The sequence below is a fragment of the Petaurus breviceps genome, unplaced genomic scaffold (assembly GCF_028583685.1).
Source record: "Petaurus breviceps papuanus isolate PSGF00001 unplaced genomic scaffold, PetGlider_PUasm1.0 38, whole genome shotgun sequence".
NCBI classification, from domain to species: domain Eukaryota; kingdom Metazoa; phylum Chordata; class Mammalia; order Diprotodontia; family Petauridae; genus Petaurus; species Petaurus breviceps.
Genome location: NW_027186304.1, coordinates 85,416,795 through 85,433,528, shown reverse-complemented (window position 1 = coordinate 85,433,528; position 16,734 = coordinate 85,416,795). Strand labels below are relative to the sequence as shown.

At 36.7% G+C, this 16,734-nt stretch overlaps 1 protein-coding gene across 7 annotated transcripts in view; it reads left to right on the top strand.

The window, feature by feature from the left end:
- STAU2 (staufen double-stranded RNA binding protein 2) overlaps positions 1–16,734 on the top strand; it is a 434,298-nt gene that overhangs the window by 185,151 nt on the left and 232,413 nt on the right. For 6 of the 7 annotated variants that reach the window (XM_069100123.1, XM_069100126.1, XM_069100124.1 and 3 more), the window contains 2 exons: positions 2,615–2,752; positions 7,076–7,207. In XM_069100123.1, the coding sequence (XP_068956224.1) occupies positions 2,615–2,752; positions 7,076–7,207 (270 nt within the window). The remainder of the gene's footprint in view (positions 1–2,614; positions 2,753–7,075; positions 7,208–16,734) is intronic. The other variant, XM_069100127.1, reaches the window with a different exon arrangement.

The window sequence follows — 16,734 nt, the reverse complement described above, 5'->3', positions numbered from 1 at the left end:
TCTATCTATCTATCTATCTATCTATCTATCTATCTATCTATCTATCTATCTATCTATATTTAGTGATTGGTGATTTTCTTTGACAATCATTTCTATAGCTTTAGTTCCTGAATTGAGCTTTGTACCAGGTCCATGCTACATCCTATGGTGTGCTTTTGGATGGTATGTTTGGCCCTTCTTGGGTCAACTTGGGTCATCTGGGTTTCTATTCTGACCTCTGTCTCCAGAGGTTAAGTCCCCCTGGATCGCTGTGGTTCAGAGAACCGAATCTTCAGGACCCTTTATGGTACTCAGGACATTTTACTAACTTCATCTTGGACATCTCTCGCTATTTATATCTAATCTACATCTACATCTACTTCTACATCTCTATCTCTATCTCTGTATCTATCTGTGTGTGTATCCTATAGATATCTCAAAATACAACCTGTCCAAATCAGAGCTTGTTATCTCTTCCCTAATCCTCCCCTCTTCTGAAATGCCTTGTTATCCCTGACACAACCATCCTATCAGCCACTCAGGCTCACTACTTTAGTGTTATCCTGAGTGCCTCATTCCTATTCATACCATATATCTTATCTACTTTGAACTCCTATCTTTTCTCCCTTTGCTTCTCTTGTATATGTCCCCATCTCTCCACTCACACACTATTATCAGGGGATGGGCACTTATCACCTCATGCCCGGACCATTACCATAGCATTCTGTTTGGTCTTCCAGCTTCAAATCTCTTTGAGCTCCAGTCCATCTTCCACTGAGCTGCCAGAGTGATTTTCCTAAATCACAGGTGTCACCATGTACCACCCCCCTCCCGCCCCACCAATAAACTCCAATCGACCTTTACAACCCGACTTCTTCCTACCTTTCTAGTATTTTTATAATATACTCCCTTCCTTGTGCTCTAAAATATACCAACATTGACCTTGCTCTTTCTCACACATAACACCCTTTCTCCCAGCTCTGTACCCTTTCACTAGCTGTCTCTTATTCCCAAAATACTCTCTCTTGACTTACTTCTACTTTCAGTCCTCCCTGGCCTGCTTAAAAACTCAGCCCCAATGCAAGATGCATTTCTGACACTTCCCTCTTCCCTGCATCCCCAATATTGCTGGCTGCTTCTCTCTGAGACTACCTCCTATTTGCTTTATATATCTCTATCTATATCAAGATCTAGATCTACACAGAGATACAAAGAAAAGGGATTCAAAGAAAGGCAAAAATGTGGCCTCAAAGTCTGATGGGGAAGACAACATGCAAACAGCTATCTACACACACACACACACACACACACTCACACACACACTTTGTCCAACTCTCTGTAACTCCATTTGGGATTTTCTTAGCCAAGATAATGGAATGGTTTGCCATTTCCTTCTCCAGTTCATTTTACAATGGGAAATTGAGGCAGACAGGGTTACACGGGTAGTAAATGTCTGAGGCTAGATTTGAACTCAGGTCCTCCTGATCCCAGGATTCTATCCACTGTGTAACCTAGCTGCCCCCAAGTTATTGTATGTATGTATGTATGTACACATACATCTCCATATAAATGCATATATTCATATCTGTATGTATTATCTATATATAATTATAAACGGGAGATAATATATTACACATATTATTGTATCTTATTGGTGAGAGTTTTTGATGAAAGTACCACTGACTATTTCACTAGGAGAAATTCCTTCAATATTACAGGAATATGAAATAGCTCAGGTTTGGGTAAAAATGTCAAATAAAGGTCAAACAGGAATGAAGGGTGTCAAATAGTTAGGCCCATGACATGATCTTGGCTTCCTCTCCTTGCCTGCTTCTCATGCTTGGTAAAGTGTCAAAGACATTACATATTACATATATACGAGGTTCTTCCTGTATACTCACATATATATATATATGTGTATACATGTATATATGTGTCTCTCTTTTTCTTACACACACACACACACACAATTTCCCAGGGTTTCCAAAGCTTTCACTATGGGACTTTCTGACCACCCTTGGGATTTCTTAGTTGAGCCCCCTGTTATTATTGCTTATGGACATCAGTCTTTGCAGGATACATGTATCTCTGGCTTATCTCTGGTCTTGCAGGGAAGCTTCCTAACAACCTGTTTCCCTTGGGCTTCTCACTCCTTGCACATCTTTGGAAAGGAAGATGTCACTTGTAATAGTCTATCATTGAATTTCTTGATCATTACTTGGTCTCATGTGAACTTTAGGGTTTTGGGGAGTGGGTATGTAGGAGCTGGGGAAGTCTGTCTACAGCTCTTTTGCTTAGAGCTCTTTATAGATAAATCTCAAATATTTTGCATAGGGGTGAAAGTAGGCACATATATCAGTGTTCTTTTTGTTACCTTCTTTTGGCATCTTTCCTCTCCATTATATTCGGTGCATCAACCCAGATATAAGATTAGATATCTTACTTTAAAATATAATTAGCCAGATTTTCTTTGTTGTTAGTTTTACCACATCATTTATTTTTAATTTTTTTAATAAAAGATCCTTTCCAAAGTTTTAACCTTTCCATTCATGGAATTTGCTTAGAGAGATAAATATCAAGTTAGGAAAACCAATAATAATATATTCTGAAATTTATTTTTACTACTGTTTTCTAGGCTGACCCAGAATATGGTCAAGGGATGAACCCTGTTAGCTGTCTGGCTCAAATTCAGCAGGCCAGAAAGGAAAAGGAACCAGACTATTCTCTTCTTTCAGACAGAGGAAAGTCTCGCCGGCGAGAATTTTTGATGCAGGTATCACTGACTATCTCACTAGGGGAAATTCCTTTAACATTATAGGAATATGGAATACTTTAGGTTTGGGTAAAACTATGAAATAGAGGTCAAATAGGAATGAATAGTGTCAAACAAATATAATTAGGCTCACAACACGTCCTCTCCCTGCCTGCTTCCCATGCTTGGTATGGTAAAACATCAAGGACATTTATAATAGACAGTGTGAGGAGTTCAAGGCCATGTGGGATTCACACAGGTTATTTATGACACAATTTATCATCTTGAACATATTTATGTTGCAGTTTGCAGCTGGGGTATTTTACTCTCTGGGAATTGGAGTCATGGTAGCTTTCTTCAAGTATTTGAAGAGCTGCCCCATGGAAGAGAGATGGGACATGTTCTGTGGGTCCCTAGAGGGCAGACCTGGGACAAATTACAGATATATGGATTTAGACTTGGTGTCTGTAACAAAAACTTTCTAATAATTAGAGCTGTCTGAAAGTATAATGGGCAGCCTCAGGAAGTAGTGGTCTGTGGCTCTCTTATAGGCTGAGACTGGATTTTTGTTCAGTTTCAGGATAGACGAGATGGCCTTTGAGGTCTGTTCAAATGCTGAGACTTTGTGAATCTGTTATTCTGGTAAATAAAAGTGGCAAACAGGTGGTCTTATCACATAGAACAGGACCCAGAGGATGTATTTTGAAAGGAACTATGAAGGTGAACTAACTTTCTGACTAACTGCCACATATCAGGGTTCAGTCATTTAGAGAAATTGAGGGATCTTTTCTCCAGTCTAAGTCTTAGATGTAAGACACAGTGCTAAATGCTGGCCATACAAGAATAAATGTGATGCAGACCCTGCTTTTAAATAACTTGCAGTCACTTCTAGGAAAGTAGAAATTTGGTCACAATGAATTTTGTTGCAGTCAGTAAATATCTATGCTAAGATAGCCAAGCTATCTTTTCCCTTTTGTGTATCTTTTGAAACTCCAAGGCTTCGCAGAGGTGATTTGAATGTCCTCTCATCTTTCCTCCAGCAGGTAATGATGCATGCAATCAAATAAAAGTTAAACAACCACTAATTCCCTTATGTTTATAATTCATAAGTACTATAACATACTATATTCAGTAATTTTGGGGATCTGAGCCCTGAAAACATTTTCCAATTTGGGCAGGGTTGGAGAGGGAAACAAAATAAAATTACATAAAGAAGGAAAACCACTATGCTATTCTAAGAAGTTACAAAGATAATTACAAAACTGTTTTGGCTCATGAAAATAATTTTTTAAATGTATCTTAATGTCTAAAATAAATGATTTGCCTTTCTGACATACTTTAGTCTATTTGAAATGTGTAATATTAATTCTAATTTACTTATACATTGTATTTGTTACTATGTTAACTTTTACACAATCTATATTTTCATCTCAAGAAGGGATATTATCTTGACTTCTTAGCAGTATAGACATTTAGGATGGACAGACTTCTTGAAATTCAGAGGAGTTTAATTTGTATCAAAGTAAAGTACATAATACTTCTGATCATTACTTATTCTAGCAACCCAATTTATGGATGATGTGATAAGGTGGTACCCAAAATGGAATGGTGGGTAGAAACAAGAGTAAGGTTGAATGGAGGATTCACAGCATAGGTCCAAATGGCCTACAGTCATCTCAGAGTTAGTTGTTCATTATTTCAGTTTCTATTTACACTGTATTTGGAGCCCCCATAAGAAATACATTTTCACCTTCTTTTGTACTCTCGAATGTACCCACAAGTAGTGTCGAATAGGAAAAAGGGAGTGTCATGTGTGAAAGCTGCCCCAAGGGCTATTATTTCAGTCTCTTTGATTTAAGTTTATTTACTTAGTACTTTTTAGTTAATAAATTAAATACAAACTTGGCAAAATTAGACTTTGTTGTGAGATTTCTAGAACTTTGTAATTTATATTGTACTTCTAGAAATAATTCTAGAAGAAACTTTGACCCACTAAAATAGTATTGTTTCCTTAGGTGTTGAGGTATATAGATAATTTCTTCTAGTCTGATTGCCACGTAAGATTTTGCATTATCATATGTGGAGCTTGTCCTTTTGACAAAATACTTTCTGTCTTAACAGCCTTATAATTAGATTTACATTTGAAAAAGTTTAGTATGTACAGAGAATAGCAATATATCAGAAGTGGAAAGAGAGAAACTGACTATAAACACATTCTGGTTCATAATTTTCCTTTCCTACTTTTGAAAATTACAAGAACTAAATCTTTAATTTATTTGTTTATTTAGATTTTGGAAATGAATTTTTTTCTGAATAAACAAGGTTCCTTTTTGGTGGCTTCATTGACTGGTTGCCATTAAGACAAAGAACAGTGCTATTGTAGTATTTTTGCTTTGTTGACTATTCATGAAATCTTTTTACCATCTTTACTCTGGCTTTCTTAGATTTGAAGTCTTCCAGAAAGTTTTCTTTGAACTCCAAAGGTTTAAAAAAATCTGATCTAAAATTTTAACATGTATTAGAAATATAAAACTTCTTTGGCCTTATAAAAAATAAAACAAGCCTCTATATAGGAGTATATTGAGTACCCTTTTGAAAGAGGCACTCAGAATTTTTCTTAAGCAGCTTTTTTTTATGGGTATTCGTAAACATTCTAGTTAAGCAGGGACATTTGGCTGTGCTTTTAAATGTTTTCACACTGAATTCATATTGCTTCCCCCCCCACCAAAGTCCCAGTGGATTCGTTATAGCATTCAGCAACCTTATCAAAGTAAAAGGCTTTTTGTATAAACTATTTAAGCAATGTTTTCATTTATTTTAATTGAATGTGGAAGTTAAGTATCTAGAGATAATTTGCTCATTTTTATCTGTCACAGAAAGGGTAAATTTGAATGTAATGAAATGGATCCAATTACTTGTATTGGCCATTAGATAAACAGAAGAAAATCTCTGATGACATTGGTTGAGTATTCTATTCCCACAGCTAATTTTGGAAAGATTTAAAAAAAAAAATGTTAATCTTTTGATAGAGAACATAGTAATGTCCAAAAGCTGGTTTCATAAGTTTTAGAAATATTAGGATTTTAATTTATTATGTATCATAAAACATGTTTCTCCTTTCAGTTTTTTTTAACATGATAGCTGATTTTTTGATGCTTATTATTTGATCAAGTACTAAATTATTTAACTGGTAAATGGTAAAAAGGACTTTTGCATATTCCTTAGTTTATTTGGACTTATTAACTGAAATAATATGTGAAGTTAAAAAAAAACTCTCATATTTATATTACTTTTCCCAAGTAGCAAAAGAGTTGAAGCATGTTTCAAAAATGTTACTATTACTCAAATAAAAACCTTATTGTTAAAACAATGAATTTGTGAGCTTTATCAAAAGATTTTACTTTAAAAATGTACATATATACACTGTTTATTTCATTTCCATTATTAATTAACCAGTTCTTATCAGTGAATAAACTTTTTTTGGTTAATTTACTTTCTTAGGTTGGTATTGAGGAAGTGTGATGTAGTGGTTAAAGTGATCTTGGATTCAGAACTGCTTGGGTTCAAGTCTTCCTGCTGAGATATACAGACTATGTAACCTTGGATAAGTTGTTTAATCTTAGTGTCCCAGACAACTCACTAAAACTAATTTGTGACTCACTTGCTGGTTTTCCTTAATGTAGGGCATTTTCTATACCTATGAAATGACAGGTTTTCACCATTTATCAACTCGCCACCCCCTACCCTCAACCCCAATAAGTAAATAAATGTACCTATATCTTGGCTTAAAAGAGCTGATAAAGCATCTCCAAAATCGCCCAACTTTACAATGTGGAAACTTAGTGATTTGTGTTACTATCTTGAAATTTTTATTTACTGACAAAGATCAATTATTTATTACTTTGCGCATATGAGATATGCCTATAAATCCATGAAACATAGGAACCCCAAAAGGTTTCTTTTTAGTAAAAGTGATAGGAATTCACTTGAGGTACTATAGTAATATAAAATTTGAAATGTACTTTAAACACTTTCTGAATTGCATGAAAACACTGACCTAGGAATTAGGAGATCTTAGACTTAGTTTTAGCTCTATCACTCATTTAGCAGCATGATTTTAGGTCAGTCTTTAAATATTGCCGTACTCATCTGAAAAATAAAAATATTTGGCTTAGATGACCTTCTAAGCTCTATCCATCTCTAAAATAAAATTCTATGAATTTTAGGGATTTTTGAAACTGAATGTAGTTTTAATGGAATCACTTCAGAGCTTGTCATGTGGGGATGTCAAGAAGTTATATTTGTTTAATAGTTATTATTAGTTATTTCTTTTCATTTTACCAGGTTAAGGTTGGCAGTGCAGTTGCTACTGGAATAGGCCTTAGTAAGAAGATAGCTAAAAGAAATGCAGCAGAAGCAATGTTGTTACATCTTGGATATAAAACCTCCACTCCTGTGCAAGAGCAAATTGAAAAGGTGAGAGTTAAGCTTAAATATCTGCATTCCATTCTATGTTGTAGATTACCAAAGGTATTAAAAAATCCTGACCTTTGGCCTTAGATAATTTCTGATGTGTCATTGAGGCAGACAATGATAACATTCATGAGGCATGTATATTTTTATTATGTATTATTAAAAATAAAAACTACAGGTACCTAATTAGAAATTAGAAACCTAATTACACATCATGGGAATTTGTTAAAACTGAACACCAATTATTCTTTTCATTCATTTAAGAGTAGCATCTTAGGGTAAGTATTTCCATATTCATGGTATAAATATAATTAGATGAAAAATTTACTTTATTGCCTTGATGGATCTCTGAGTTTATTGACATAGGTACAACATAGGTTGAAATTTCAACCTTTTTACATTTTGTTATCCTCTTTAACTTTTGTCCATGTCTTTCTGTCATTTGAAAAGTGAAAAATTAAGTAAAAATTCATTTTAATTTTTGTATTACTCACTGCTGTTTTCCTTTTTAAATGGAATTGACTTGCTGTTTTTACTCCATAAACCCAGTCTTAAACCATTAAGTTTTTCTTATAAGTCCACAGATTTGTGCCAGTGTTGTTAGCCTGTATTCTGGAACCCAGATGAAAACTTTTGAAATAAAAGGCCTGGATTATCCCTTTAGGGCATGCATATATTGGACAGACACTCTATAAAGTAATTTTTCTATTTATTTTAAACTGGAAGGTAAACTAAAAAGGTGTTGTTGTTTTTTTCTGCCAAGAGCCTTGTTCATGGTTCCCTATTTCTTCTGTGGCCCTTAATGACATCACTAACACCTCCCTCTATTGCAAGAGAAAAACAGAACCCTGAACTCAGGTCTTGGCATGTAAACAAGATACAACCAATTAAAGTTAATTTTATCTTAAAATTTGTTCATTATTAATTTTGCTATCTGTACAGGTAAGTAAATGCTTTCTTATTAAACTTTTTTAAATGACTGAAAGATTCATATTGCTTTTAACTAAGCTTAACAATCGTTAAAAGTAAAAGGTTTAGTGTTTGGGTAATTTTACCATGTAAGAAACCTGTTTCAGAGATATTTTTTGCTACTAAGAGTACAGATGCTCAAGTTTTAGAGGGTAAAGTAAGAAATAGAATCACTTTTAAAGTAAAATTCAGTTGTTCTTTATTTTTAAAGTATTAAAGTTTTTTAGAAAATTAACTTTAGTTCTCAAAGAATTATTTGCCTAAATACTATCCCTAGAGACTTTAGTTCTGTTTTCCTTACCCAGTCTGCCAATGATTTCCTTTCTTTTAAATATATTTGTAATATGAAACCTAACATGTGTTGTTAAGATTTTTGTTGCTCTTACATTGTATATGTTATTTTAACTTTACACATTTATATCAACTTAAATTGTGATTTTAAAATGCATAGGTTAAAATAAGTGCCTTTGAAAAACACCTGTGACTTAAAAAAAATCCCCCAAAGTAAACATAGTTTCTTCTACCAAACCTCCTAAGTTTCAGTTTTATTTTTTGCTCTTGAGGAAAATTAAATAATATGAGCAAATACAAAATGAGATTGTATTTTCTACTTTTCTACTAACAACCAATTATTAATGTTATTTCTTCACTCTTTTAAAAAGACAGCTTAATGTAGTAGAACACTGTACATGGAGTCACAAAACCTGGATTTGAGTCCATTTTCCATGCTTTACTAGCCATGTGACCTTGGTAAAGACACTTAAATTCACTGAGGCTTAGCTTTCACATATATAAAATGGTAATAGCTTTAGTTACAGCCTCTGTCCTACTAGATGGTTCAGTTCAGCAAGCTTGCACTAAGCACCTGCTCTGTGCAAGGTACTATTCTAGACACCAGGCATACTAGGTCACAATAGTATTTGAGCTCCAGAAGCTTGCATTCTACTGTGGGGTGGAGAGGAGAGATACATAATACATACACAGGTAAATAAGTGTAAAGTAGTTTAAAGAGGGTGACTATACTGATGTAGAGGGAATCAGGGAAGGCTTGATGGAGGTGGAGGTGAGCACTGAAGAAAGATAAGGATTTTAAAAAGCAGAGGTGAGGAAGGAGCATGGTTTAGGCCTGATGGGCAACTGGTACAAATATATGGAGGTGGAAGATGAAATGTCAAAGATTAAGTACAAAGGAACAGCTCGCAGGCCAGCCTGGCTGGAAAGAGAGTGTGATGTGAAATAAGACAAAAAAATTAGTTTGGAGTCTCATTGTGGAAGACATGAAAAACCAGCCTGAGGGGTTTGTATATTATCCTGCAGGCAATAAGGAGTCACAGAAGGATTTGAGCAGGGAAGTGACATGACATGATCCCTGCGACCCTGACCATCTTTTCCAGTACTGGTTGCATCTTCTCTCATGCCCCCTGACACATGAGTCCTGGAGGGTGAGTTAGCATACTCCTTACTCCTGTTGCTGCTTCCAGATTCTCCCTTTCCCACAATCACTCAGCAATTTATCCTCTTCTAAGGTTTACTCTGTCCAGATATATCACCTGATCCAGATCCTGATGGCAATTGTCTACTGAATTTCAGGTTATCTTCCTCACCCCACCCCCTTCTCTTATTCTAGGGTATTTCAAAATATATCCTGATATGCCCTGAGATATCTTAGCCTTCAAGTTCCTTATTCTCCTAAGCTTACCTGGTCTACCTGAGCCAACCATACACCACACACAGTGACAGATACAGCCATGAGCTTTCTCTTACCCACAGGTGTTCCACTGCCATGATCAATAATTCTGACATTCACGTATCTGACTATATTCTTATATCATTTCATCTCTCCCGATGTTTCATTCCTGCTAAATATATTCTTTTTCCTCACCATACTTCTAGTCCCTCTAGCCCTCAGGATTCTCCTATGCTCTGGCTTTATTTTTCTCCTTTATCTTTACCCTATTTTCTACTCTTAAATTCCCGGTCCCTTTCTCCTGTTGCCAGTTGTGTCTTGCCAAGTGCAATTGTAGGTTGCTCTCACCATTTTCTTCTATTGTTCCATTTACTTACTTCTCAGCTATAACCTGGAAAGTTACATCATATGATGTTTCTAATATCAATGGGACCTTCACTGAATTAAGGCAATCCTTTTTACTCTTTTTAAATTGACTTTACTTTTTAATTATATTTTTCTTTTATGTACTATATATTTTTAAAATAAACAAAAGTCTGCTTTTTCTCCCTCTGACCCCAACTCTCCTCCCTACATTTGATAATAAAAGAAAAACAAAACTCCTGTTACAAAACATATGTAGACAAGCAAAACAAATTTCCTCACTGGTCATGTCCAACAAAGGAAAAAAAATAACTTTTTTGCTCTGTTTGCCTCTTTGTCAGCAGCTTAGTGGCATATTTCATCACTATGCCTTTTGAAGCATAGTTGGGTCATTACATTGATCAGAATCTCTAATTCTTTCAAATTTGTTTGTCTGCATTGTATTGTCATTGTGTCAATTGTTTTCCAGGTTCTATTCATTTACTCTGCATAAGTTCATATAGGTCTTCCCATGTTTCTCAGAATCCATCCCTGTCACCATTTCTTACAGTATTCCATCATATGCATATACCATAACTTATTTAGCTATCCCTCACATCATAGGCACCCTTTCTGATTTCCATTTTTTTTGCCACATCAAAAAAGACATAAATATTTTTGTACCTCCTTAGAGTTTGTATTGATTAAGACTGCTTTATCCCTTAATCCTTCATTCTCCCTTTTTCATTTCCCCCTTTTCTCTCCTATTTCCCTGTTGAAGGAAATGTATTTCTGTCCCCAGTTCTATGTGTGTGCATTCTTCCCTCATTTGACCAATTTAGATGACAGTGAGGTTCAAGTGCTAGCTGTCCCCCTTCTTTGTATAGATATCTACTTGTGCACCATGATTATGTGAGATAATTTCCCTAACCTTCCTTACTCTTCCCCCACTCCCCAATATATTCCACTTCTCCTTTCTTTCCATTCTTTTCTTATGGTCAATAAGACATAACAGATCTACTTTCAGCTCTTGTCTGATTAGACTCTCTGTTGCCCAAATGATAACTGAGTTCCTAGGGGACACATTATCATCATCTCATATAAGGGCATTGAGGTGGTACAATAGATTGAGCACCAGCCCTGTATTCAAGAGGACCTGAGTTCAAATCTGGCCTCAAGACATTTAACATTTACTAACTATGTGATGTTGGGCAAGTCACTTAACCCCAATTACCTTGCGTTCCACCCCCCCCCCCCAATTTGAATTTAAGCAGTTTGAGAAAAACTTTTTTAGTTCCTTAGAATTGCTTATTCACATTTACTTTTTATGTTTCTCTTAAGTCCTGTGTTTGAATTTTATAACTTCTACGCAGCTCTGTTCTTTGCATCAGAAATTCTTGGAAATCTTCTGGTTTTTAAAAGATTTCTTCTCCCCCCCCAAAGCATTATTCTTTTTTTTTGGAGGGGGGAGGGCAGGGCAATTGGGGTTAAGTGACTTGCCCAAGGTCACATGGCTAGTGTCAAGTGTCTGTGGTCAGATTTGAACTCAGGTCCTCCTGACTCCAGGGCTAGTGCTCTATTCACTGCACTGCCCCTCCCCCCCCAAAAGCATTATTCTTAATTTTACTGGGTATGTGATTCTTGTCTGTAACATATCCTTTGCCTTCTGGAATAGCATATTCCAAAGTCTCTACCCTTTTATATTGGTGACTGCTAAATCATTGTGATTCTGATGGTAACTCCTCTATACATGAATTCTTTCTTTTTGGCATCTTGCAATATTTTTCTCTTACCTGAAGGCTTTGGATTTTGGCTCCAATATCCCTGGGAGTTTGCATTTTGGTATTTCTTTCAGGAGGTGGCCTGTGGATTCTATTTCCACTTTGCCCCCAGTTCATAAGAGATAGGGACAGTTTTCTTTAAAAAATTTTTGAAATATGATGTGTAGGTTCCTTTCAAGTAATTCAACAATTCTTAAATTTTTTCTCATTAGTATGTTTTGTAGGTCATTTTTTTTTTGCTCTGAGATATTTTCCATTTTTTTCTGTTTTTTTAGTCATTGGCTTCTATTTGTTCCATTCTAATTTTCAGGGAATTTGTTGCTTGGGCAAGATTTTGAACCTCTTGGTTACAAGTTGCTAACTCTCTTTCTAATCCTTTCTTCCATAGCTCTTGTTTCTTTTCCTTTCGTGCTCTCATTTCATTGGTTATAAACTTTTTTTTAAACTCTTGCTTCTTATGTTTCAGGTATTTTATTGAATATAGCTTAAGCTATGTTTTTCTTTGGGGCTTTGTTTGTGGATGCTTTGGAGTCATTCTTTTCTGGGTTTGTGTCTCAATAGTTCTGGTTACCATAATTGTCTTTTATGGTGGGATTCTTTTTTATTTGTTAGGGCTTCTAACCTACTTCTTGACTTGATACTTGATATTAGGACCGAGCTCTGTGCGCTTCTGGAGAGAAAGTTTGGGCTGACTCTGGTGCTGTTTTCCTAGGGCTTTGAGTGTTGTGTTATTCCAGGATCTCAGGGATAGCTCAGGCTGGGGACCTGTAAACTTTCAGGACTCCCAGAGTGGTCTGATCCAAGGCAAGGCTGGTCACTGCCCCACTGGTCTGAGCTCTTTAAAGTTTTGATCTGGCTTTGGGTCTGAGCATCAGTAGATGCTGCAGCACTCAGATTTTCTCAACCAGCTGGGAATCTTTGCTGGTTTGGAGTAACAACTGTAGTCTCTCCTTTCTTCCCAAATTTTTGCCCTGACTGCTCCCCTACAGGCATTAGACTAGCCTAGAAACTGGAACTGAGACCGAGTTCTGCTTTTGACATCTGAGCCACACTCTTGATACTTGCTTCTGGACTAGCTCCTCTAGCTACGTAGCCTTGGACCTGCAGCACCTCCTTACTCTGGAATGCCACTCTTGCATGTTTCCTCCTCATTCTACCCTGGATTTGAGACACAGAACTTGGTAAGGAGTGACACAGATGCCAGTTATCACCTGTTCACATTCCTTATGCAAGGTCATTGTACTCATTGAGAGTATAGGACATCATCTTGCCCCAATGAACAGCTTTACCCTGGGCATGGCCACTCCTGGTCAGACTCTAATCCCAGTGTCCACAGACCCCTCATGTCTCCCCATGACAACATGGACTGGAAAAATGACTCACTGTAACTTTTTCTTGGATTTTCCATCAAGATTTGGTCTAGTGCATTTTCTAGATCTGTATGGAGGAGTTGGGGTATGTGTGTGTGTGTGTGTGTGGGGGGGGGTAGCGCATTGTGTTGTTTCCTGTTTATCTTCAATCTTATCTCTACCTCTTCTGATGGTTTTATATCACAGTCTCCACAACAGCTGTTCCAAACCTCTTCTCCCACACTACTCCCTCCTCTTCCTCTTAGTAGAAGACCTTAACTTATAATTTACTGAAAATATAGAGGCCTTTTGCAGTAAGCTTCTTTTTCTTCTCTACTCTATGTCTGAAAACTCCTGTTTTCCCTTCCCATTTCCAGTGTCTGATGAAAAGCTGACCCTTCTTCTTGCCAAGGCCAAGAGAAATACTCACACCTTTGTTCCTGTTCCCTCCTACATTCTTTGGAAGATTGCTTCTCCATTACTCTCCTCTCCCCCATCTCTTTAAATTGTAGTGTTTCTCATAGTTTCTTATTCCCCTTCTGCCTATATAAGGAGTAGCCCTTGCTCTTAAGGAGTTTACTTTACCAAGGGGCAGACCACATGTGCATTATATATGTATGTATGTTTTTGTATCTGTGCATATGTATACATGTATATTATATATGGCCATGTGGTTATGTATGTGTATATGTATATATGTTTACTACCCTCTCTTCTTGGATGGATATGCTGTCTTCTCTGGATTTTCTTGGCAGTGTTCTTTCTTCCTTCTCTGTCTCCATGGCTGAATCTCCATCTATTTCTTGCTCTCTAACTGTAGGTATCTCAAGGCTCTCTCTTGGGCCTTCTTTTCTTCTCTCTTTGTATTCTTCATAAATTTCTTCATCAATTCTCATGAGTTTGGTTATCTCTACCCAAATATATACCAGACCTATATTTGCAGTGCTAGTCTCTCTCCTGAGCTTCAGTCCTGCATTACAAAATGCCTTTTGGACAGCTCTTTGTGTTTAAAACAGAACTCATTATCCTTTCTCAGAAATCCATTGTTCTAATGAGCTTCCTTGTTTCTGTTAAGGGTTCCACCATCTCTGTAGGAATTCAGGCTTGAAACCTTGGAATCATTTTCAACTCCTCACCCTCCTTCACTCATCATATCCAATTGGCTGCCAAATCTTATTAATTTTATTTCCATGGTCTATATCACATCCATCTTTTCTCTCTACTTAGAGGGCCAGTAACCTAATTCAGACTCTTCTCACCTCTCCCCATGACCATCACCCTAATAGGTCTCCATCCTTCACAAATCCTTTTCTCCACATAGCTACCAGAGTGATATTCCTAAAGCCCAGGTCTAACCTAGTTCCTTCCCATGCTTAGTTAACCACATTAGATCTCTATTTTTTTCCTAGTATATAATACAAACCTACCTGTTTGTCATTTAAGACTCTTGTGTTTATAATTTACTGTTTCAAATTCTATTTCCCATCTTATTATACATTATTCCCTTTCATGAATTCTTCCATTTAGCCACACTTACCTTCTTGCAGTTGCTTACATACAGCATCCCAATTCTTACCTTTGTGTCTTTGCAAAGGCTATGTTCCATTTATGGGTTGCAATCTTTTATCAGTCCTTGTTAAAATTCCTAAGTTTGCTTCAAGCTCAGGTCTATCACTGCATGAAACATTTCCTATTCTTCACAGCCTCTATGCTTGCCTATCCCATTATCTTTAATTTATTATTAGTTTTTCTATCTATAAAAAATGGCTTCCAGGTTATAATGCTAGATGATAACATTGCCCTCAAGAGAGAGAAGTTTGGAACTGGGGCAGATCTTTTTTGGTGAAGATAATAAGTTCTGTTGTGAACATGCCGAGTTTGAGATATTGACAGGATATTCAAGTGGAGGTTTCCAGCAGTCAGTGATATAGAACTGAAATTCAAGAAAAAGATTAGGATGGATATACATAAATATAAAATTTGGGAATCATCTGTGTAAAGATTATAGTTAAACCTGTAGAAGCAGATAATATCACTTTTGGGGAGATCATGGATAGAACAGAGAAGAGCCTTGGGAAGACAAGTAAAGGAGACTGAAGAGTAAATAAACAGATTGAAGAGAGAAGAGAATGTCCATAAGGAAGGATTGATCAAAAGTGTAAAAAGCTGCAGAGAGCAAGGAGGACAGAGACTAAAACATGGTTATCTGATTTTGTCCCAAATCATTTGTAACTTTTGAAAGAGAAAATATCAAAATACTGGATATAATGGAGGTAGGACAACTTTGGGTGATGATGAAGCATGATTATCATTGTGGGTAGCTAATGTAGACTGGACATGTAGGTCGTGGAAGCTGAGAAGACTGATAAACTGGGAGCCCAAGGTGTTTAATGGCACATCATTGTGAATACTGAAGTTGATAATTGGGATGGGAACGATTAGGGTGGAGATAAAAATGTGAATCAGGTACTGAATTCCCTGAGAAATAGCACAGGTGACCTAGAGGTCTGTAGTTGACAAATAAAAAATGATTTGGACAGAGTAATATAGTTGGATAGAGTGAAAGGTGGAAAGGTTTCTGAGTGATGGTGGCAAAGGGAAAGTCTGGGCATGATATAAGGGATTAAGGAGTATAGTCCTGTTCAAGCTTCTAGTCTAGTAAATTGTGGGGCATGAGAGAAAGAGCATCCAAATACTGGAGAGAGAATCCAGGACTGAGGTGTCTCATAGAGGGAACTAAATTTCGTTGACAGTAAGAAGATGGAAATAGTATGAAAGGAAGAGAACTAGATGCAGTGAAGTTTTGTTTTGTTTTGTTTTGAAATGATGCTGTAAAGGTCATAGGAAAATAGTGACTGGAAAAAAAATCAGATGTCGGATTAAGCTGTGTAGAGTTAGAAATGTGCAGAGAGAGTGGTGGGGGGGAGTTTTTGCCTTAGAAGATGTCAGTTCTGAATTATAGGGATTAGGGGAGCATGAAGTAGGAGTTTATTAGCCATGGAACTGGGTAAATACCAGGTGATCCAATCAGAAGACCAGAGGGCCAATGATCATGACAATTCAATATGTTTGTTGACTTGACTTGTTGATCATCATAAAGGTTTTGTGGTAAAATTCACAAGTACTAAGTGATATCCAATTAGAATAGCTGTTTTATTTTTCTGTCCGTCTACATCTATAGGTAATTGTCAGTTCCTGATTTCCAGTTACTTGCAGATTTTTAAACATGACCAGATCTAGTCATAAGAAAGATTAGTCTGGGGGCAGCTAGGTGATGCAGTGAGTAAAGCGCTGGCTCCCAAAGTCAGGAGGACCTGAGTTCGGTTCTGGCCTCAGACATTTAATACACCCCCCTAACCCCCCCACCCCCCCCCCCCCCCCCCCCCCCCCCCCCCCCCCCCC